General features: G+C 32.5%; 1 protein-coding gene across 1 annotated transcript in view; it reads right to left on the reverse strand.

Annotated features, from left to right (window-relative positions):
* Positions 1-24,576, reverse strand: part of LOC127840470 (DNA ligase 1-like) — a 37,540-nt gene extending 12,964 nt beyond the window's left edge. Inside the window, exons 1-4 of the mRNA XM_052368888.1 lie at positions 24,057-24,576; positions 23,756-23,815; positions 23,010-23,090; positions 22,241-22,342 (exon numbers count right to left, since the gene is read on the reverse strand). Coding sequence (XP_052224848.1) covers positions 22,241-22,342; positions 23,010-23,090; positions 23,756-23,815; positions 24,057-24,576 — 763 coding nt within the window. The remainder of the gene's footprint in view (positions 1-22,240; positions 22,343-23,009; positions 23,091-23,755; positions 23,816-24,056) is intronic.
* Between the last annotated feature and the right edge of the window lie 460 nt (positions 24,577-25,036).

The raw sequence follows: 25,036 nt of genomic DNA on the forward strand, positions 1-25,036 counted from the left end.
ACCTTGGCTGTAGTCATGGATTTATAACAACAAATGGAGCATGTTGTGTAAGTTGACAATAAAATATCATGCCGTGAATGTTATCATGAACATATAACATCAGGTGAAATATTTTCTTTATGTTGACAACAAAATACCATGCCTTGGCTGTTGTCATAAACGTATAACAACAGGCGGCGGAGTATGTTCTCTATGTTGACGCTAGAATATTATGCCTTGGCTATTGTCACGAACGTATAGGAACAGGCGAAACATGTTCTATATGTTGACAATAGAATATCATGCCTTGACTGCTGTCATGAACATAAAACAACAGGTGAAGTATGTTCTATATGTTGACATCAGAATACCATACCCTGGCTATTGTCATGACCAGATAGGAACAGGCGGAGCATGTTCTATATGTTGACAACAGAATACCAGGCATTGGCTGTTGTCATGAACGTATAACAACAGGCGGAGCATGTTCTATATGTATGCAATAGAATACGATACCGTGGCTATTGTCACGAACGTATAAGAACAGGCGAAGCTTGTTCTATATGTTGATAATAGAATACCATGCATTGGCTGTTGTCATGATTATAACAACACCAGAGGGAGCATGTTCTATATGTTGACATCAGAATACCATGCCCTGGCTGTTGTCATGACCAGATAAGAACAGGCGGATCACGTTCTATATGTTGACAATATAAAACCACGTTTGGGCTGTTGTCTTGGACGTATAACAACAAACGGAGCATGTTGTGCAAGTTGATAATAAAATATTAAGCCTTGACTGCTGTCATGAATATATAACACCAGGTGAAATATGTTCTATATGTTGACAACAAAATACCATGCCTTGGCTATTGTCATGAACGTATAACAACAAACGGAGCATGTTTTGTAAGTTGACAATAGAATACCATGCCTTTGGCTGTTGTCTTGAATGTATACCAACAGACGGAGCATGTTCTGTAAGTTGACAATAAAGTATCATGGCCTGACCTCTGTCATGAACATATAACACCAGGTGAAATATGTTTTATATGTTGACAACAAAATACCATGCCTTGGCTGTTGTCATGAACGCATAAAAACAGGCGGAGCATGTTCTATATGTTTCAATAGCATACCATGCCTTGGCTATTGTCACGAGCGTATAACAACAAGCGGAGCATGTTCTATATGTTGACAATAGAATACCATGCCTTGGCTGTTGTCATGAACGTATAACAATAGGCGGAGCATGTTCTATATGTTGACAATAGAATACCATGCCTTGGCTGTTTTCTTGCACGTACAACAACAGACGGAGCATGTTCTGTAAGTTGACAATAAAGTATCATGCCCTGACTGCTGTCATGAACATATAACGCCAGGTAAAATATGTTCTATATGTTGACAACAAAATACCATGTTTTGGCTCTTGTCATGAACGCATAACAACTGGCGCAGCATGTTCTATATGTTGGCAATATAATACCATGCCTTGGCTGTTGTCACGAGCGTATAAAAAAGCGGAGCACGTTCTATATGTTGACAATAGAATACCATGCCTTGGCTGTTGTCATGAACGTATTACAATAGGCGGAGCGTGTTCTATATGTTGACAATATAAAACCATGCCTTGCCTGTTGTCAAGAACGTATAACAACAGACGGAGCATGGTCTGTAAGTTGACAATAAAATATCATGCCTTGACTGCTATCATGAACATATAACACCAGCTGTAGCATGTTCTTTATGTTGACAACAAAATACCATGCATTGGCTGTTTGCATGAACGTAAAACAATAACCAGAGCATGTTCTATATCTTGTCAATAGAATAACATGCCTTGATTGTTGTCATGTACGTATAACAGCAGGTGGAGCATGTTCTGTATGCTGACAATAAAATATCATACCTTTACTGCTGTCATTAACGTATAACAATAGGCGGAAAATGTCCTATAATTATGTTTACAATAGAATACCACGTCTTGGCTATTGTAATGAACATACATTATAACAAAAAAGGTGCTCGGTTCATATGTTGAAAATAGAATACCATGCCTTGGCTGTTGTCATGGATATAACACCAGGTAGAGCATGTTGTGTTCGTTGACAATAGAATACCACACCTTAGCTGTTGGCATGAACGGATAACAATAGTCGGAGCATGTTCTATATGTTGACAATAGAATACCATGCCTTGGCTGTTGTCATGGACATATAACACCAGGTAGAGCATGTTCTGTATGTTGACAATAGAATACCAGGTCTTGGCTGTTGGCATGAACGGATAACAATAGGAAAAGCATTTTCTATATGTTGACAATAAAATATCATGCCTTGACTGCTATCATGAGCATATAACACCAGCTGGAGCATGTTCTATATGTTGGCAACAGAATATCATACCTGTACTGTTGTCATGAACGTAAAACAACAGGCGGGGCCAGTCCTATAGGTTGCCAATAGAAAACCTTGCTTTTTCTGTTGTCATGCAGATATAACAAGACCAGATGGACCATGTTCTATATGTTAACAACATTATACCATGCCTGCCTTTGCTGTTGTCATGAACGTATTACAATAAGGTGGAGCATGTTCTGTATGTTGACAATATAATACCATGCCTTGGCTGTTGTCATGAACGGATAACAATAGGCGGAGCATGTTCTATATGTTGACATCACAATACCATGCACTGACAGCTGTCATGAACATATAACACCAGGTGAAATATGTTCTATATGTTGACAAAAAATACCATGCCTTGGCTGTTGTCATAAACTCATAACAACAGGCGGAGCATGTTCTATATGTTGTCAATATTATGCCATGTCTTGGCTGTTGTCATGAATGTATAACAACAGGCGGAGCTTGTTCTATATGTTGTCAATATTATGCCATGTCTTGGCTGTTGTCATGAACGCATAACAACAGGCGGAGCATGTTCTATATGTTGACACTAGAATACCATGCCTTGACTGCTGTCATGAACATATAACACCAGGTGAAATATGTTCTGTATGTTGACAATAGAATATCATGCCTTGACTGCTGTCATGAACATATAACAACAGGTGAAGTATGGGCATGATATCAGCATATTAAGCATGGTTATTACATACTGGACAGGTGTTTTTCCCAGTGTATACCAGTTCCCCACCCCGCATCATCTACGCCACAAACAGATGGAGACTTAATCAAAATTAAATGTCATCTTTGTAAAAATTTAAATATCTTCAATTAAAACTTAATTACATAGGAATTGACACTGTATTACAAAATGTGTCCAAAAATTCGCAGTCTAGTCAGTTTATTATTTAGGAGTGCATGGACACAATCTTGGTAGTCGCATTATGCGACTTCGGGCCGGCAAAGCGAACACACGCATGTCAATTAAAGCCACTACAAAACAGGATTTGTTTTGAAGTAAGATTTGTGCTATTTTAATGTATTGTTGATTGTTATTCACGTAAAATAATATGGTTGTTTCAGCTAAAATATCAACAGATGTTGTAGCAATAAATACGATCATGGTGATATTGTAATATTATAGTTGTTTGTGATGTTCTTGGTGTTCAAGCTATTAAAGCGTTTTTAATTTACTTGTTTGTATTTGCTTTAAAATATGTACGGGAAGGATGCATACAAAACAAAGTCCATATGCTTGACTAATGTATACACGTTTTAATTGAACTTAATTTAACTTAGAAAATAAGTAATATTCATCATTATACATTTCACTTTCACAACATCTCATATATATATTTAACAAAAGAGCACATATATTACACAACATCAAACATCTATTTAAACGTAAAACTGACTAGATTTGTTAGGCTTTTCAATTATTATCTATCTGAGTTATATATGCACTTATTTGTTAAGTACTAAATATTATTTTTAAAATTATAAACAAAATCCATTCAAATAGAAAACAAGAGCTGTGTTTGTGAAACAAAAATGCCCCCTACTGTGCCGCTTTGAAGCCATATATTTGACATTTGACCTTGAAGGATGACCTAGACGTTTCACTACTCAAAATGCCAAATTTCATGTTGTTATCTTTAATATTGTAAAAGTTATGACCAAGGTTAAAGTTTTGGGACAGACACACAGACACATGCATACAATGACAGACAGACAGGCCAAACTCAATAATCCCCCGATCATTCGATCAGGTGGGCATACAAAATCTCCCTGTTGCGAACATGTGTTTAAATGTCAATCAAATAATAAAGGTCTCACAAGTTCAGCAGAAGATTGCATCACACATGTCACTAGATGTTGTGGCATGCTTAGTCTTTCTTATCCGTATTTTATGTCGGTCTTGTTTTTTTTAAATAAATGTAACACTTGATTTAATTCTATATATTAGATTTTTGAAAACTATTATACAACACATGGTTTTAATGTAAACATATGTTAATCAGAACCAACAGTACTCAAAAGAATTATAAGTTAATAAAAACAACACAAATATTGATAATCGCAATGTTGAGTAAATATCGTACATGCATTAAGATTTAACAATAAACATAAAACAAGTGTTGTCCAAAGGCAAACTTCGTTAATAATACTTTCGTTTTGATAGTATAATGTACAGTTTCTCTAATTCAAGTAGAATGTCAACTGCAAAGACAAATTCGTTAATTTGATAAATAAAAAAAAAACAGAAACAAATTATTCTACGATACTGTAAATACAAACTCCAAATGGTCTTTTTGTTTTCTGTAAAGTGATGCATTATGTTTTTGTAATAAATCATAACCTGAGATTTAATTGAAAAGTAACTAGACCTTGTCAGATACAATATATTGTAAGATGCATGAAGAACTGATACTTTGCAAATTAATTAATATTTCTTAAGGCTTTTTTTACAAAACAAGTCACATTAAATCATAACATTTACAGATAAAATGTAGTACGTGTTTTTTGCTTTTCATAAAAACACCATATTTATATGCTACTGTAAGCGCCTTATAGACTTCCTATTTAAAACAAAGAAGTATTAAGGCAAAAACTATAAAATTATTTACAACACAGAAATTAATATAAACCATTTAAAATATAGTTTATAACACCTTGTTCCAAACTATTTATACGAAACAAAATATAGACGGTCAGTAGGCTTACATTAAAACACTGCCATACACATGTACTACTGTAAACGCCTTACTAAAAACTTCCTTTTTGGCACAAAGGAAAGTATTAAGGCAATCACTGTGCAATTATATACAACACCAAAAGTAATTGAAACCATTCAGAATATAAATTATAAGGGCCTTGTTCCAAACTATCTATCCAAAATAAAACAATAGACAGTCATTAGGCTGAAACTTTTACAATAAAATATCTATATACTCTCTCTCCTGTTAACGCCTTATTAAAGACTTCCTTTTTGGAATAAAATAAGAATTAAGGCCAACACTATATAATTATATATATAACAGAAAGTAAAATAAAGCATTTAAAAAAAGTTGATTTAGCTCATTGTTCCGAATTATCTGTTGGAAACAAAACAATATACATTCATAATGCTCAAACTATACAACATAATAATAAAATATGAATATCAAAACATAACTTTTTTCATCGATTGATTCGGTCATTATGCAACAATTTGAGTTTAAGCAATTACAATTTAACAATAGAAGTATATTTTTATGTTCCTTATTTGTAAAACCAGCCTTGAGTCTCTGTTTAAATACACCATTAGTTCAAGAGCAATCAAATATGTTTTTTTTTTGTAATCTTATTTTTTTTTCAAAGCAATGTATTGAATCAAAACTTATTATTTGATTATCTTTATCACTGAAACATCATCAAATATATAGAACACATCACATATATGTTAAACACATACCGGTAAAACATCTATATAAAAGCAAAGTTGACTAGACATTTATGGCTTGCATTAATAATTATAATATATGCACTTATTTGCAAAATAAAACTTAAATAAAATCTGCTTCTCTCGTCATTTATCACAATGGTGTGTGTATCCAATTATTATAATATATGCCTCCAAATGAGAGTGGAATAACACATGCAACCACAGAAGAGCATACTCCTACCATGCTCAGTCATTTATATCTGGTTTTAAGCCAGTCTTGTTATTTAATAAATGCGACTCAATTTAAATATTAAAAATACCATCAAATTCAAATGTTACATTTTACTTAAGTTAAGTTTAACACAGACAGAATAACTAGACATAGTAAGTCCTATATAACTCCCCCATCCACCAACTTGGAAGGAGGTTATGCTACATTTGTAAATTATATGTGAAATCTACCCATATGAATGTGTTTGCGATAGTCTGTCAGATCATGAGTAATGCCCGATAAAAAAAATGGAGATCAGTAAAAACATTCAAAAATTATATCGCCCTTTATACTGGTTTCAAAAAGCATAGTAATACATACAAGATTGTTTTTATTCAGTGGCCAGTTAAACAGAGTTTGGTCAAGAAACATATATTTACAAAATTAACCCAACAGGGAGACCCTTTGAGGCATACATGAATGCATAACATATAACAATACAGAATACGCAATTGGGATTGAGTGATCGGTTCAAGCGGAAACACAGAATATTTCATTTAAAAACGAGTGTTTGATATTTATTTTTGAAAATTACGTTATTTCCAATATAGTCAGAAATAATACATCTGCAAACAACACTTCATATATTTGCGTTTCATCATATATGGAAATGCCGACATGGACTATTTTAATTGTTCATACTTAGCATCGACCAATAAAATATAACATGGTGGGAGTTGTTAACCTTATTTTATCCCGTATGACATTCAAAACTTACGAAAGACAACAATTTGCTCGTCCACATTGACTCATGCAACTATTCATAGTAAGTAACAATATGACAATTTGTCAATATTAAATAAATCGACTAGATGTTTTGACTAGAAGTGTCTCATGTAGACAAAAAAGGAAAGTAATACATCCAATGTCGTCTATCTTAGACTAACACATCCCGCACATTTTAAAGTCCTACACGTAGGCATTATTCCACATTATATTCGCATCGTTTGCAAATAAAAGTGTCCGATCCTGCACTGTGTAGAGCTTCCCCTACACAGTGCGGCTTCTTGTGGAAGTAGCACTCGCACATCCCACAACGCATCTAAAATATATCATAATAATTATATGTACGGTACAATGGAAAACAATAAATCAATTAATGATATTCAAATAACCTTATTCGTTCTTTTTTTCTAAATTCAGACATCATAAACTTATTGAACGGTTTTATTTCAAACAAATCAATAAATTTGGCACTTTATGTACAGTTTTCCTTTGCCAGTGTTTTCGTCATAAAATATAACATTGACCGGCATATAAAGTCATTAATACCCATTTGAGTATTTTCGGACATGTAAATTTGTTTAAGCTGCAACTTGACCTAGATATTGGCCTGAATGTATTTCCATGCATATAACGGTAAACTATTGTACAATTTTCTATTGTTATACCGGATTACCAAGTTTCCTCTTTAAATACATACAGCGATATATTCGTAACTCAAAAATCTATTATAGATCAATAGAATATGTTAATTTTTCACACTGTGAGAGAGCAAATCAAATAGCAAAATGATGAATTTTTTTCTACTTTACAATCTAAGAATGAAATGATTTTAAAATTATAAAATTCTTACCAACTTTTCCTCCCCTTCTGGTTTCCAACCACATGAAAAACAGCACTCTTTAACATTCACTGAATATAATACATGATACATGTAGGTCATGTGAAATATTATAATACAAACAATTTAACATATTATCCCGAAAATTCGATTATGACATACATTTATGATAGACAAATAAGGCGATTGAAAAAAATGAAAAAAATAAACTGTAAAGGGTCCGTTAATACATGATGGCTTGTACTTATACCTACACTTGCCTTATACTAATTATGTGGAATTTGTTTGATACAAAAGCATTCATAATATAGTCTTAAGTGTTGAACTTTCCACTAAAAATTCACTTGTAACATTCAAATGTATCGATACCTTCATATAAAAGAAGAGTGGCTGCAATCTCTTTTCTTTTGTTGAGCACGTCCTTCTTTTCAAAGATACATGGCATCCTCAAAATATGGTTTTCTGCGAACTGAAATTAGTACGTGTCTGAATAATAGTAACACATTTAACACATTTTTCGTCAAAAAAAGCTCCTACGAAAAACACCTAAGGTTTAAACTGTAAGTATAATCCTTGTTATCTTGAAATCGACATTATGTCGTCAATTTGAAATAAGGTTTGCCATTTACACAGTTTTATCACATTTTAACGAAACCTATATTACAGCGATTGATGTCATACCATCACTATGTAAATGCCACAGTTGAAACCATCAGTTTGTTTTGAATGAACTGGAACTTCCAGCCTCCAATTTGTGTTGTTATTCAAGGTTCGTCCGAGAAATTTTCTGAAGAAAGAATGACAAAATGCAATTAAACGACCAAAATGTTTGCACATTTACAAAAAAAACAGAATTGTTTAATTTTCACGCGAGAACAAAAACGGAAAAATGATTTGATAAAATGAAGTTTATGTTATTAGTTGATGCTGTTCACTTCAGTACATTATTCGACTTACTTCCAGTTTTGTAACATTTGTCTTTGTTGGAAGGCTGTTTCTCCCAATGAGTTATAAAAGTACACTACTTTCTTTACGGCTCAATAACCTGTAAAAATAAACTAGAGCTATCACTAAGAGTGATTCATTCCCCCCACCACAAACCTTAATTTAACAGTTGAAATATAAAAGTAAAACACAATAATCACCCGATCATTCGATCAGGTGGGCATACAAAATCTCCCTGTTGCGAACATGTGTTTAAATGTCAATCAAATAATAAAGGTCTCACAAGTTCAGCAGAATATTGCATCACACATGTCACTAGATGTTGTGGCATGCTTAGTCTTTCTTATCCGTATTTTATGTCGGTCTTGTTTTTTGTTGAAATAAATGTAACACTTGATTTAATTCTAAATATTAGATTTTTGAAAACTATTATACAACACATGGTTTTAATGTAAACATATGTTAATCAGAACCAACAGTACTCAAAAGAATTATAAGTTAATAAAAACAACACAAATATTGATAATCGCAATGTTGAGTAAATATCGTACATGCATTAAGATTTAACAATAAACATAAAACAAGTGTTGTCCAAAGGCAAAATTCGTTAATAATACTTTCGTTTTGATAGTATAATGTACAGTTTCTCTAATTCAAGTAGAATATCAACTGCAAACACAATTCGTTAATTTGATATATGAAAAAAAAACAGAAACAAATTATTATACGATATTGTAAATACAAACTCCAAATGGTCTTTTTGTTTTCTGTAAAGTGATGCATTATGTTTTTGTAATAAATCATAACCTGAGATTTAATTAAAAAGTAACTAGACCTTGTCAGATACAATATATTGTAAGTGCATGAAGAACTGATTTTTTGCAAATTAATTAATATTTCTTAAGGCTTTTTTTACAAAACAAGTCACATTAAATCATAACATTTACAGCTAAAATGTAGTACGTGTTTTTTGCTTTTCATAAAAACACCATATTTATATGCTACTGTAAGCGCCTTAAAGACTTCCTATTTAAAACAAAAACGTATTAAGGCAAAAACTATAAAATTATTTACAACACAAAAATTAATATAAACCATTTAAAATATAGTTTATAAACACCTTGTTCCAAACTATTTATACGAAACCAAATATAGACGGTCAGTAGGCTTACATTATAACACTGCCATACATATGTACTATTGTAAACGCCTTACTAAAAACTTCCTTTTTGGCACAAAGGAAAGTATTAAGGCAATCACTGTGCAATTATATACAACACCAAAAGTAATTGAAACCATTCAGAATATAGATTATAAGGGCCTTGTTCCAAACTATCTATCCAAAACAAAACAATAGACAGTCATTAGGCTTAAACTTTTACAATAAAATATCTATATACTCTCTCTCCTGTTAACGCCTTGTTAAAGACTTCCTTTTTGGAATAAAATAAGAATTAAGGCCAACACTATATAATTATATATATAACAGAAAGTGAAATAAAGCATTTAAAAAAAGTTGATTTAGCTCATTGTTCCGAACTATCTGTTGGAAACAAAACAATATACATTCATAATGCTCAAACTATACAACATAATAATAAAATAAGAATATCAAAACATAACTTTTTTCATCGATTGATTCGGTCATTATGCAACAATTTGAGTATAAGCAATTATACTTTAACAATAGAAGTATATTTTTATGTTCCTTATTTGTAAAACCAGCCTTGAGTCTCTGTTTAAATACACCATTATTTCAAGAGCAATCAAATATGTTTTTTTTGTAATCTATTTTTTTTTTCAAGCAATGTATTGAATCAAAACTTATTATTTGATTATCTTTATCACTGAAACATCATCAAATATATAGAACACATCAAATATATGTTAAACACATACCGGTAAAACATCTATATAAAAGCAAAGTTGACTAGACATTTATGGCTTGCATTAATAATATGTGCTTATAATATATGCACTTATTTGCAAAATAAAACTTAAATAAAATCTGCTTCTCTCGTCATTTATCACAATGGTGTGTGTATCCAATTATTATAATATATGCCTCCAAATTAGAGTGGAATAACACATGCAACCACAGAAGAGCATACTCCTACCATGCTCAGTCATTTATATCTGGTTTTAAGCCAGTCTTGTTATTTTATAAATGCGACTCAATTTAAATATTAAAAATACCATCAAATTCAAATGTTACATTCTACTTAAGTTAAGTTTAACACAGACAGAATAACTAGACATAGTAAGTCCTATATAACTCCCCCATCCACCAACTTGGAAGGAGGTTATGCTACATTTGTAAATTATATGTGAAATCTACCCATATGAATGTGTTTGCGATAGTCTGTCAGATCATGAGTAATGCCCGATACAAAAATGAAGATCAGTAAAAACATTCAAAAATTATATCGCCCTTTATACTGGTTTCAAAAAGCATAGTAATACATACAAGATTGTTTTTATTCAGTGGCCAGTTAAACAGAGTTTGGTCAAGAAACATATATTTACAAAATTAACCCAACAGGGAGACCCTTTGAGGCATACATGAATGCATAACATATAACAATACAGAATACGCAATTGGGATTGAGTGATCGGTTCAAGCGGAAACACAGAATATTTTATTTAAAAACGAGTGTTTGATGTTTATTTTTGAAAATTACGTTATTTCCAATATAGTCAGAAATAATACATCTGCAAATAACACTTCATATATTTGCGTTTCATCATATATGGAAATGCCGACATGGACTATTTTAATTGTTCATACTTAGCATCGACCAATAAAATATAACGGAGGTGGGAGTTGTTAACCTTATTTTATCCCGTATGACATTCAAAACTTACGAAAGACAACAATTTGCTCGTCCACATTGACTCATGCAACTATTCATAGTAAGTAACAATATGACAATTTGTCAATATTAAATAAATCGACTAGATGTTTGGCTAGAAGTGTCTCATGTAGACAAAGAAAGGAAAGTAATACATCCAATGTCGTCTATCTTAGACTAACACATCCCGCACATTTTAAAGTCCTACACGTAGGCATTATTCCACATTATATTCGCATCGTTTGCAAATGAAAGTGTCCGATCCTGCACTGTGTAGAGCTTCCCCTACACAGTGCGGCTTCTTGTGGAAGTAGCACTCGCACATCCCACAACGCATCTAAAATATATCATAATAATTATATGTACGGTACAATGGAAAACAATAAATCAATTAATGGTATTCAAAAAACCTTATTCGTTCTTTTTTTCTAAATTCAGACATCATAAACTTATTGAACGGTTTTATTTCAAACATATCAATAAATTTGGCACTTTATGTACAGTTTTCCTTTGCCAGTGTTTTCGTCATAAAATATAACATTGACCGGCATATAAAGTCATTAATACCCATTTGAGTATTTTCGGACATGTAAATTTGTTTAAGCTGCAACTTGACCTAGATATTGGCCTGAATGTATTTCCATGCGTATAACGGTAAACTATTGTACAATTTTCTATTGTTATACCGGATTATCAAGTTTCCTCTTTAAATACATACAGCGATATATTCGTAACTCAAAGATCTATTATAGATCAATAGAATCTGTTAATTGTTCACACGGTGAGAGAGCTAATCAAATAGCAAAATGATGATTTTTTTTCTACTTTACAATCTAAGAATGAAATGATTTTAAAATTATAAAATTCTTACCAACTTTTCCTCCCCTTCTGGTTTCCAACCACATGAAAAACAGCACTCTTTAACATTCACTGAATATAAGACATGATACATGTAGGTCATGTGAAATATTATAATACAAACAATTTAACATATTATCCCGAAAATTCGATAATGACATACATTTATGATAGACAAATAAGGCGCTTGAAAAAAATGAAAAAAATAAACTGTAAAGGGTCCGTTAATACATGATGGCTTGTACTTATACCTACACTTGCCTTATACTAATTATTTGGAATTTGTTTGATACAAAAGCATTCATAATATAGTCTTAAGTGTTGAACTTTCCACTAAAAATTCACTTGTAACATTCAAATGTATCGATACCTTCATATAAAAGAAGAGTGGCTGCAATCTCTTTTCTTTTGTTGAGCACGTTCTTCTTTTCAAAGATACATGGCAACCCCAAAATATGGTTTTCTGCGAACTGAAATTAGTACGTGTCTGAATAATAGTAGCGCATTTAAGCAAAGGCCGGTTATGATTTTATTTTATGACAGTGGTTTATACTGTGCACATGTTCCTCAAATTTTGATGTATAGTATAAATTAAAATTTCACATATTTTTCGTCAAAACAAGCTCCTACGAAAAACACCTAAGGTTTAAACTGTTAGTATAATCCGTGTTATCTTGAAATCTACATTATGTCGTCAATTTGAAATAAGGTTTGCCATTTACACAGTTTTATCACATTTTAAAGAAACATATATTACAGCGATTGATGTCATACCATCACTATGTAAATGCCACAGTTGAAACCATCAGTTTGTTTTAAATGAACTGGAACTTCCAGCCTCCAGTTTGTGTTGTTATTCAAGGTTCGTCCGAGAAATTTTCTGAAGAAAGAATGACAACATGCAATTAAACGACCAAAATGTTTGCACATTTACATAAAAAACAGAATTGTTTAATTTTCACGCGAGAACAAAAACGGAAAAATGATTTGATAAAATGTAGTTTATGTTATTAGTTGATGCTGTTCACTTCAGTACATTATTCAACTTACTTCCAGTTTTGTAACATTTGTCTTTGTTGGAAGGCTGTTTCTCCCAATGAGTTATAAAAGTACACTACTTTCTTTACGGCTCAATAACCTGTAAAAATAAACTAGAGCTATCACTAAGAGTGATTCATTCCCCCCACCACAAACCTTAATTTAACAGTTGATATATAAAAGTAAAACACAATAATCCCCCGATCATTCGATCAGGTGGGCATACAAAATCTCCCTGTTGCGAACATGTGTTTAAATGTCAATCAAATCAAAGGTCTCACAAGTTCAGCAGAAGATTGCATCACACATGTCACTAGATGTTGTGGCATGCTTAGTCTTTCTTATCCGTATTTTATGTCGGTCTTGTTGTTTTTTTTAAATAAATGTAACACTTGATTTAATTCTAAATATTAGATTTTTGAAAACTATTATACAACACATGGTTTTAATGTAAACATATGTTAATCAGAACCAACAGTACTCAAAAGAATTATAAGTTAATAAAAACAACACAAATATTGATATTCGCAATGTTGAGTAAATATCGTACATGCATTAAGATTTAACAATAAACATAAAACAAGTGTTGTCCAATGGCAAAATTCGTTAATAATACTTTCGTTTTGATAGTATAATGTACAGTTTCTCTAATTCAAGTAGAATATCAACTGCAAAGACAAATTCGTTAATTTGATAAATAAAAAAAACAGAAACAAATTATTCTACGATACTGTAAATACAAACTCCAAATGGTATTTTTGTTTTCTGTAAAGAGATGCATTATGTTTTTGTAATAAATCATTACCTGAGATTTAATTGAAAAGTAACTAGACCTTGTCAGATACAATATATTGTAAGATGCATGAAGAACTGATACTTTGCAAATAAATTAATATTTCTTAAGGCTTTTTTTACAAAACAAGTCACATTAAATCATAACATTTACAGCTAAAATGAAGTACGTGTTTTTTGCTTTTCATAAAAACACCATATTTATATGCTACTGTAAGCGCCTTATAGACTTCCTATTTAAAACAATAAAGTATTAAGGCAAAAACTATAAAATTATTTACAACATAGAAATTAATATAAACCATTTAAAATATAGTTTATTAATACCTTGTTCCAAACTATTTATACGAAACCAAATATAGACGGTCAGTAGGCTTACATTATAACACTGCCATACATATGAACTACTGTAAACGCCTTACTAAAAACTTCCTTTTTGGCACAAAGGAAAGTATTAAGGCAATCACTGTGCAATTATATACAACACCAAAAGTAATTGAAACCATTCAGAATATAGATTATAAGGGCCATGTTCCGAACTATCTATCCAAAATAAAACAATAGACAGGCATTAGGCTTAAACTTTTACAATAAAATATCTATATACTCTCTCTCTCCTGTTAACGCCTTATTAAAGACGTCCTTTTTGGAATAAAATAAGAATTAAGGCCAACACTATATAATTATATATATAACAGAAAGTAAAATAAAGCATTTAAAAAAAGTTGATTTAGCTAATTGTTCCGAACTATCTGTTGGAAACAAAACAATATACATTCATAATGCTCAAACTATACAACAAATTAATAAAATAAGAATATCAAAACATAACTTTTTTCATCGATTGATTCGGTCATTATGCAACAATTTGGGTATAAGCAATTACACTTTAACAATAGAAGTATATTTTTATGTTCCTTATTTGTAAAACCAGCCTTGAGTCTCTGTTTAAATACACCATTATTTCAAGAGCAATCAAATATGTTTTTTTGTAATCTTATTTTTTTTTTCAAAGCAATGTATGGAATCAAAACTTATTATTTGATTATCTTTATCACTGAAACATCATCAAATATATAGAACACAGCACATATATGTTAAACACATACCGGTAAAACATCTATATATAAGCAAAGTTGACTAGACATTTATGGCTTGCATTAATAATCTGTGCTTATAATATATGCACTTATATGCAAAATAAAACTTAAATAAAATCTGCTTCTCTCGTCATTTATCACAATGGTGTGTGTATCCAATTATTATAATATATGACTCCAAATTAGAGTGGAATAACACATGCAACCACAGAAGAGCATACTCCTACCATGCTCAGTCATTTATATCTGGTTTTTAGCCAGTCTTGTTATTTTATAAATGCGACTCAATTTAAATATTAAAAATACTATCAAATTCAAATGTTACATTCTACTTAAGTTAAGTTTAACACAGACAGAATAACTAGACATAGTAAGTCCTATATAACTCCCCCATACACCAACTTGGAAGGAGGTTATGCTACATTTGTAAATTATATGTGAAATCTACCCATATGAATGTGTTTGCGATAGTCTGTCAGATCATGAGTAATGCCCGATAAAAAAAATGAAGATCAGTAAAAACATTCAAAAATTATATCGCCCTTTATACTGGTTTCAAAAAGCGTAGTAATACATACAAGATTGTTTTTATTCAGTGGCCAGTTAAACAGAGTTTGGTCAAGAAACATATATTTACAAAATTAACCCAACAGGGAGACCCTTTGAGGCATACATGAATGCATAACATATAACAATACAGAATACGCAATTGGGATTGAGTGATCGGTTCAAGCGGAAACACAGAATATTTTATTTAAAAACGAGTGTTTGATATTTATTTTTGAAAATTACGTTATTTCCAATATAGTCAGAAATAATACATCTGCAAACAACACTTCATATATTTGCGTTTCATCATATATGGAAATGCCGACATGGACTATTTAAATTGTTCATACTTAGCATCGACCAATAAAATATAACGGAGGTGGGAGTTGTTAACTTTAATTTATCCCGTATGACATTCAAAACTTCTGAAAGACACCAATTTGCTCGTCCACATGGACTCATGCAACTATTCATAGTAAGTAACAATATGACAATTTGTCAATATTAAATAAATCGACTAGATGTTTTGACTAGCAGTGTCTCATGTAGACAAAGAAAGGAAAGTAATACATCCAATGTCGTCTATCTTAGACTAACATATCCCGCACATTTTAAAGTCCTACACGTAGGCATTATTCCACATTATATTCGAATCGTTTGCAAATGAAAGTGTCCGATCCTGCACTATGTAGAGCTTCCCCTACACAGTGCGGCTTCTTGTGGAAGTAGCACTCGCACATCCCACAACGCATCTAAAATATATCATAATAATTATATGTACGGTACAATGGAAAACAATAAATCAATTAATGGTATTCAAATAACCTTATTCGTTCTTTTTTTCTAAATTCAGACATCATTAACTTATTGAACGGTTTTATTTCAAACATATCAATAAATTTGGCACTTTATGTACAGTTTTCCTTTGCCAGTGTTTTCGTCATAAAATATAACATTGACCGGCATATAAAGTCATTAATACCCATTTGAGTATTTTCGGACATGTAAATTTGTTTAAGCTGCAACTTGACCTAGATATTTGCCTGAATGTATTTCCATGCGTATAACGGTAAACTATTGTACAATTTTCTATTGTTATACCGGATTACCAAGTTTCCTCTTTAAAAACATACAGTGATATATTCGTAACTCAAAAATCTATTAAAGATCAATAGAATCTGTTAATTGTTCACACGGTGAGAGAGCAAATCAAATAGCAAAATGATGAATTTTTTTCTACTTTACAATCTAAGAATGAAATGATTTTAAAATTATAAAATTCTTACCAACTTTTCCTCCCCTTCTGGTTTCCAACCACATGAAAAACAGCACTCTTTAACATTCACTGAATATAATACATGATACATGTAGGTCATGTGAAATATTATAATACAAACAATTTAACATATTATCCCGAAAATTCTATAATGACATACATTTATGATAGACAAATAAGGCGATTGAAAAAAATGAAAAAAATAAACTGTAAAGGGTCCGTTAATACATGATGGCTTGTACTTATACCTACACTTGCCTTACACTAATTATGTGGAATTTGTTTGATACAAAAGCATTCATTATATAGTCTTAAGTGTTGAACTTTCCACTAAAAATTCACTTGTAACATTCAAATGTATCGATACCTTCATATAAAAGAAGAGTGGCTGCAATCTATTTTCTTTTGTTGAGTACGTCCTTCTTTTCAAAGATACATGGCAACCCCAAAATATGGTTTTCTGCGAACTGAAATTAGTACGTGTCTGAATAATAGTAACGCATTTAAGCAAAGGCCGGTTATGATTTTATTTTATGACAGTGGTTTATACTGTGTACATGTTCCTGAAATTTTGATGTATAGTATTAATTAAAATTTCACATATTTTTCGTCAAAAAAAGCTCCTACGAAAAACACCTAAGGTTTAAACTGTTAGTATAATCCTTGTTATCTTGAAATCGACATTATGTCGTCAATTTGAAATAAGGTTTGCCATTTACACAATTTTATAACATTTTAAAGAAACATATATTACAGCGATTGATGTCATACCATCACTATGTAAATGCCACAGTTGAAACCATCAGTTTGTTTTGAATGAACTGGAACTTCCAGCCTCCAGTTTGTGTTGTTATTCAAGGTTCGTCCGAGAAATTTTCTGAAGAAAGAATGACAACATGCAATTAAACGACCAAAATGTTTGCACATTTACATAAAAAACAGAATTGTTTAATTTTCACGCGAGAACAAAAACGGAAAAAATGATTTGATAAAATGTAGTTTATGTTATTAGTTGATGCTGTTCACTTCAGTACATTATTCAACTTACTTCCAGTTTTGTAACATTTGTCTTTGTTGGAAGGCTGTTTCTCCCAATGAGTTATAAAAGTACACTACTTTCTTTACGGCTCAATAACCTGTAAAAATAAACTAGAGCTATCACTAACAGTGATTCATTCCCCCCACCACAAACCTTAATTTAACAGTTGATATATAAAAGTAAAGTGATTTCCAATTGGAATAAATGTACACTGTCTATTCTCGAAACTCACTAAGTTATAACTACACATTAAGTTTGATGTTTGTAGTTTGAAAAACTGTCATAATATAGCCAACGTTGAAGCTGACGCAGTGACCTTTACCTTGAGATCTGCGAGTTTGTGGAGCTAAAAATTCATTGATATGCATCTAAATATGAAGGTTGTTAGTGGCAGCACATTACCGGTAATCAAGAGTCTATGTTAATGTATGTTTAATGAGAGAACACAGTGACTTTAACCTAGTGACCAAAATGTAGTTTGATATGTAGAAATTATTGAGGTGGTTATACATATATGAAAACTGAAGATTTTAAATGGAATCTCTTGAAGTTTCCCATTAGAGGTCCAAGTGACCTTGACCTTTGACATAGTGACCTGAACAAGTGCTGTCGCCATAGGATGACCTGTGCCCCCTATAAACGCTTTCATAGAAGTTATTTAAATGCAATAAATGACCCCGTGACCTAGTTTTTGACCCGGCATAACCCATATTCAAACTTGACCTAGATAATGTCTAGATACAACTTTTGACCAAGTTTGGTAAAGATCGGATGAAAATTGCTTGAATTATTGAGCGAAAACTAATCCGGACAGACGGAATGACTGACGGACGGTGCGATGTTAATATGCCTCCAGAACCTATGTTCTGGGGGCATAAAAGTGATGTGGTATGTTAGACTAATAGCAGAGCATCAACGTATGAATTCTGAAGGTTGTAGATGGAAGCACTTTTCTTATATAGTCAATAATACAGTTTGCTATAACATATCACATTGACTTTGACCTTTCACCTAGGGGCCCGAAAGAGGGTCTGACAAGTCATGTAAAGATCACCAAGGTGCATCTACATATGAAGTTTGATATTTGTAGGTCGAAGCAATTCCATTCTGGGGCAAATGTTAAAGTTGTCTATCTAGAGGTCACAGTGACATTGACCTTTGAACTAATGACCCGAAAGATAGTTGTCGTTTAAAATTCATTGAGGTATATCTACATATGAACTTTGAAGGTTGTATGTTTATGGGTTCAAAACTTATTCATGAAAATAAAATCGGGACGTGCGGACAAAAAATCAGGAAGAACTGACAAAGTAAATTTGACATTTGACCTACTGTCCGGAAAGAGAGTCGACGCGCAAAACTCATTGAGGTGTATCTACTTATGACCTTTGAAGGTTGTTTAATAATTAAAAAGTCATTCGTGGAAACAAAATCTGGTCGTCCGGACGGGACGTACGGACAACAAATCGGGACGTACGGACGGGACGTGCTGGGATAGGGACGGACGGGATAAACATATTCTTTTATAGCCCCCCAACAGAGTCTGTGGGGGTATAAATGTAAGCGTGTTTGTAAAATACAAACTAGTTTTTTTTTACAGGTAATCTTGCCGTAAGCAGGTTGTAATTTAAGTTTGTGTTAGCAAGTCTACAGAAATGGCCCACATGTTGACCTGTGTTTAATTCCACGAGTTAGACGTTGGCTTGTAATAAAAGTACCTGGACGATATAATGCCATATAAATACCAAATGATGTGAACAAAATGTTTGCTCGGCTGAATGCAGTTCAACTTCCATGAATTTCCTAGAATATTTTGTCATGTTTTTTGTCGTTGTGGATGCTGTATAAAATAAATCACTCAAGTATAGCGACCCTCGTGATTATATCAGTACTCATCTGAACTCAAAGCATGCCTAATTGTTCATTAATTGCAACACACTAAAATAGCGTTTTTCATGCATCATAATTTTGTCATTGACATTGATATTTAGATTCGAACAATAGCAGCATACTAACCAAGAGATTCCAGTGGTTACCCCTTTGGAAGTAAGCTCCAACAATCATGTCGTATTCATAAACTCTGTACTGTGAATTGATAAATAAAAAAGTAAAAACAAGAGCCGTCACTTTAAAATGACAATGCCTCCGAAGGGTCATTTGACATTGCATTTAGCACCAGATGTGAAGGTAACTATTGATCAAAGTTGAAAAAAGTCAGCAGAAATGTAGCATTTATAGTCCTGAGAGGTGTTGTGTCCAAAATTAAATAAATGCATTTGTTTAAAACAAAAATTCATGGTACAATTAATTATGAACAACATCTGAAAACTGGATAATTAGATTTTCAAGGTCAATTTCGTCCAGAAATCAAATTAAAATCAATATATGCATCAGCCATATAAAGATGGCTCGTTGAAGAAAGATGGTGTCGTGCCAAAAATGAAAATTAAAAGTAAATCCATTTACCTGTAAGAAAGATATTACAAATATTATAGTTAAAATAGGAGATTTGCATAGTCAATGTCATCCTACAGTCAATGTCATAAAATTAATTTTATCGAAAAGATCTTGTCTCAAGGGGTGTTGTGTTAAAATATAAAGTAAATCAATTAACCTGTTAGAAAGATATGGCCCGTGTTAAGAGTTTAAAAAAAGATTGTACCTTCAAAGTCAATGTCATCCTGGGTTCAAGGTCATTAATTATGTGTCATCGAAAAGATCTTGCCCCAAGGCCATATTATCCAAGTATGACTTATAAGGAAATTAAGACCAATGTTAAAGTTTTCGGACGGACTGACTGGCGAAATGACAGACGGACAGTTCAAACACTGTAAGCCTCCGGAAACACTGCGAAAATAAACAGATGCGTTAATACAATTAAAATTGTTGTAAGTAAATATGGAATTTCTGGCAAAATTCCACGAGCATTATAACATATACACACTATACAGAGAAAGCGAAAAAAATGTTGATTTCATCCAAAGTAACAATAACGTATCTTTTTGCACTGTATTACGAATTAATTAACTTTATTTATGTTAGTTCGCTATATCGAAAGATATATTTACATTATTATTTTTCGGCTTATGGGAATCATTCATGATGCTAGTCATAGTTGAACAAGTTGATCTTTATTTGACCCTTGTCGATCGCAGCTTGGGTTAGATGGGCCAAATAACCGTCTATGACCTGGAAAGTTATGCCATGATTATCTTCATTGTTTGTTAGACATTAAAGAGGATAGTCAGCAATGTGTTATAATATTGATAAAAACACCATATACAGTACTTGCAGTGTAATGTTAATAAAACCCTTGTACCAATAGTCTTTACAGCATAAAAAAATAAGAGCACTGCATAACGGGTGCGACGCTCGGCTGCGGTTGCAGTTTTGAATAAAAGAAAGCTTGTTAGATTTTTTTTAAAGATGTAACAGTGACCTTAATCTTTGACCTAGTGATACAAAAATGGGTGTGGCATGTAGAACGCATCAAGATGCAGCTACATATGAAGTTTCAAAGTTGAAGGTTAAAGCACTTTGATTTTAGAGCCAATGTTCAAATCCTTAACAAAATGGTAAGGTTTTAGCACGACGCGGACGACACGACGAGCTGGCTATGACAATACCTCGGGTTTTCTCCGAAAACAGCAGAGCTAAAAACCACTATGGCAGTTTTGTAAGTACAAAAATACTTCCTTTTGAAGTACGGGACTCATTCTCGTTATGGCTATGAACATGCCCGATCATAATATGTGGTTAGCCTCTTATTCACAAATATATTAAATGGTACAACCAAACTACCTGATCTGTCAGCCATTCACCCATATCCAACGATCGAATGTCATTGTATGTTATGTTTACGTTATGGACATTTCCCGCTATGTAGTCAGTGCCATCTGGCAAAGCCCATATTTTTTCTACCGCGTTCTTGGCTGAAAAAATAAAGCATCGGCGTTTGTAAAACATTGACCTTATATTTGTAAGAATTTATTTTTTTTACATTTTGAAACAAGTTCGAAATACAACAGTCGCTCTCGAGACTTATTCTAGATTGAAGCAACCTCGAAGAGAGAGAGAGGGAGAAAGAAAGAGACAGAGGTTATGGATACGGAATATGTAAGGACATTAAATGAACGTACCTTTCTGAGAGTCGATATCAAAGTTAAATTCGTTTTCATTCTTAAAGTTATCATCCCATTTCACTTTTTTGCCTGTTCTGTCCCTTTCACATTTTCCTGACTCTGAAACAAATTAATGAAAGCATTATAAATAACGGAAAAGTATGTACTTTCAATTCACAGTTAATTTTGAGGCGTATTTTTGAGTCTGATCGCATTTTCCAAACTTGTTAAACAACGACATCATTTCACCCTTTTCTGCGTGTCAAATCAATAACGGCAGACTCAGATAGAATGTGGGGTCGTTTTCTCTTTAAAGTTAACATATTGGAATATTTGTTATTGCTTTAATTGTGTCTTGCTTACCAAATCAATACCAAACTAATAAGGTTCACATACTTAAGTTCCGGAAATTATATGGCCATTACGCGGGGTACTCGAAAAATAATGCGACCTAAACCTTGACTCCTTTACTTCAAGTTCAAATGGAATATACCATAAATCAAAATAAATGGCAGCATTTCAGCTCCGCGAGTCGATAGTTCATATACTGCATTATTTTACTTAATTTTGGTATAGTTTAGTTAATGGAGTCCTTGGATGTTTGTTTACATTAAAACACTGGCTCTTTTCTGTGTAATTTTAAGGTACTTTTTCTGACAATTTTAGAGACGCATAAGTATTGTAGCAGCTTCTTAAATTCAATAAGTAAGAAAAGTTCGTCAAATTAAATAACAAAATGTGTATATGATCATGTATAGTAGGCTTATATTGAACTCATAAGCAATACCTTTCTCTGTGATTTCAGTCGCCGGCCTTTTCTTTCCTCCAGTACTCAAAGACAGTTTCGCTCGTTTACCTCTCTTTTTAGCTGTAAACATAATTAAAAAATTCTTTTAAAGTAAAGAAATATATTTGAAATTTTGTGTTAAAGATTGTATGAAAACATTTATAAGGCTGTTAAAAGTACGTGAATCCCGAAGGGCTTCTCGTTATAACATTTCTGGTGTTTTTCAAACAACCATACAAAACAAAAATATCAAATATATGCGTAATATTTACATTTTAAATAAATTGAACTTACAAATGGTTTAAGTTCAATTTTATGTAAACAGCTTATTTATTTAAATATTGGCGCAATTTTCTAATTTCATAAACAGACACAGAAATATAAATACCTTTTACTAATGTTATCATATAGTATATTGGTTACTAACATGATCTGAGTGCAAATCGTGTATCAAGAATACGCAACAATTCATAGCTCTGCCCCGGGAGCTAATATTTTTCATCGAAGAACAAAATATCTTTTGATTCAATAGTTTAACATAGACTAGTGCCCAGGAAAGTGAAATGTTATATTTTTGAAATTGCATAACATAAGACAGATCAGAATACCTCGGCACATTCCCTACTTAATTTAAACTGGTGTAAGCGTCTTCTGAATTTTAATCCTGTAATGTTTTCTTCCTTTAATTCAAAACATTCGATAGATGAAAATTAGCTCTTGATTATATTTCACTTTTCGGAGCATACCTGGTATAGCATATTCGGACGGGTTCTCCTTTAAACTTTCATCATCGACAAACGACGTTTCTGAAATGAATTTGGAAAATATGCATGTTTCATCGAGAAAACTGTATATATATAAACGAATAATATAATAATTTAACTTTTGATGTAGTGCATATTTGCTCAATACAGAAATAGAGTTGTGTTTGTGGAGTGACTGTTGACATTTGATAAGCCCGCATATGTAAAGAGACGGTAACACTAATTTTGTTAAACTATGCATAAAAGAGCAAATGTTTGTTCTACATGGTCAACATGATCGTACCTGTCTTGGCGACACCCTGTTTGCGTTTTTTGCGCTTCGGAAGTTCAGTCATACCAGTCCTATTACTTTCAGTTTTATCCAACAAAAGTCCACCACTCTTTGGGCATGCTTCTGTCATCTGTTCCACTACGCTACTCAATGTTTCCCTTACACCCTCAAGACATTCTTTTGACTGGATCAGGAAACTGAGATTGTGAATTTTGCTTAGCAGTTCTCGAACTTTTTTTGAACTTGCCTTTATTCCTGTTAATAGCGAAGAGGATGGAGGTTCGCAGTGTAGCTTATCATCAGTTTGTTCTACCTCTCCTACTGCTTCCATGGAGTTATCTTCATTTAGGAAACACGGAATAGTGTTATCAGATTTGTTGAAGAGGTCACCGTCCAGGTTGAAAATAGGGTTTGCAGTGTAGATATCGCACAGCAAAGAAAAAGACACGTCATCAAAATGACGAAATATTGCTGCAAAATGCTTACAGGACACATTGGTCTTCCGGAAGGGTCTGCACTCACATGATGGCATTGTCGCTTCCGTTCCGAGACAAATCGGGTATACTTTCGCACCTGATCTGACAATGAATGATATGTCGTCAAGACGCGTGATATTATCAGCTGTGATTGATAACGCTTTAGTCTCAACATCCTTCATATGCTACACCAGCTGAAACGGTCTATGATATAGGAAGACAGGCACGTGCTCAGCTGCTTTCCTCCATCCACGAGACATTGTAATGTTTGCTGTGAGGTACCTTCAAAGTAAAGGTTTTATAATTCATTTATAAGCAAATTATGGTTTTGAACAAACGCTTATACGTGTTATTTGCTAAATTAACCAAAACTAGATGGAGTAACAAAGCAATTCGTCATTATACTAAGAAATATTTCTTTTATATGCACAGCAACACCACAAATATTGTCAAATTTACAAAACTTATGTTAACATAAAATACCATGGGCGTAATAATTATGTTGCGGGACAAGTT

The sequence above is a fragment of the Dreissena polymorpha genome, chromosome 8, assembly GCF_020536995.1.
Source record: "Dreissena polymorpha isolate Duluth1 chromosome 8, UMN_Dpol_1.0, whole genome shotgun sequence".
NCBI lineage: Eukaryota > Metazoa > Mollusca > Bivalvia > Myida > Dreissenidae > Dreissena > Dreissena polymorpha.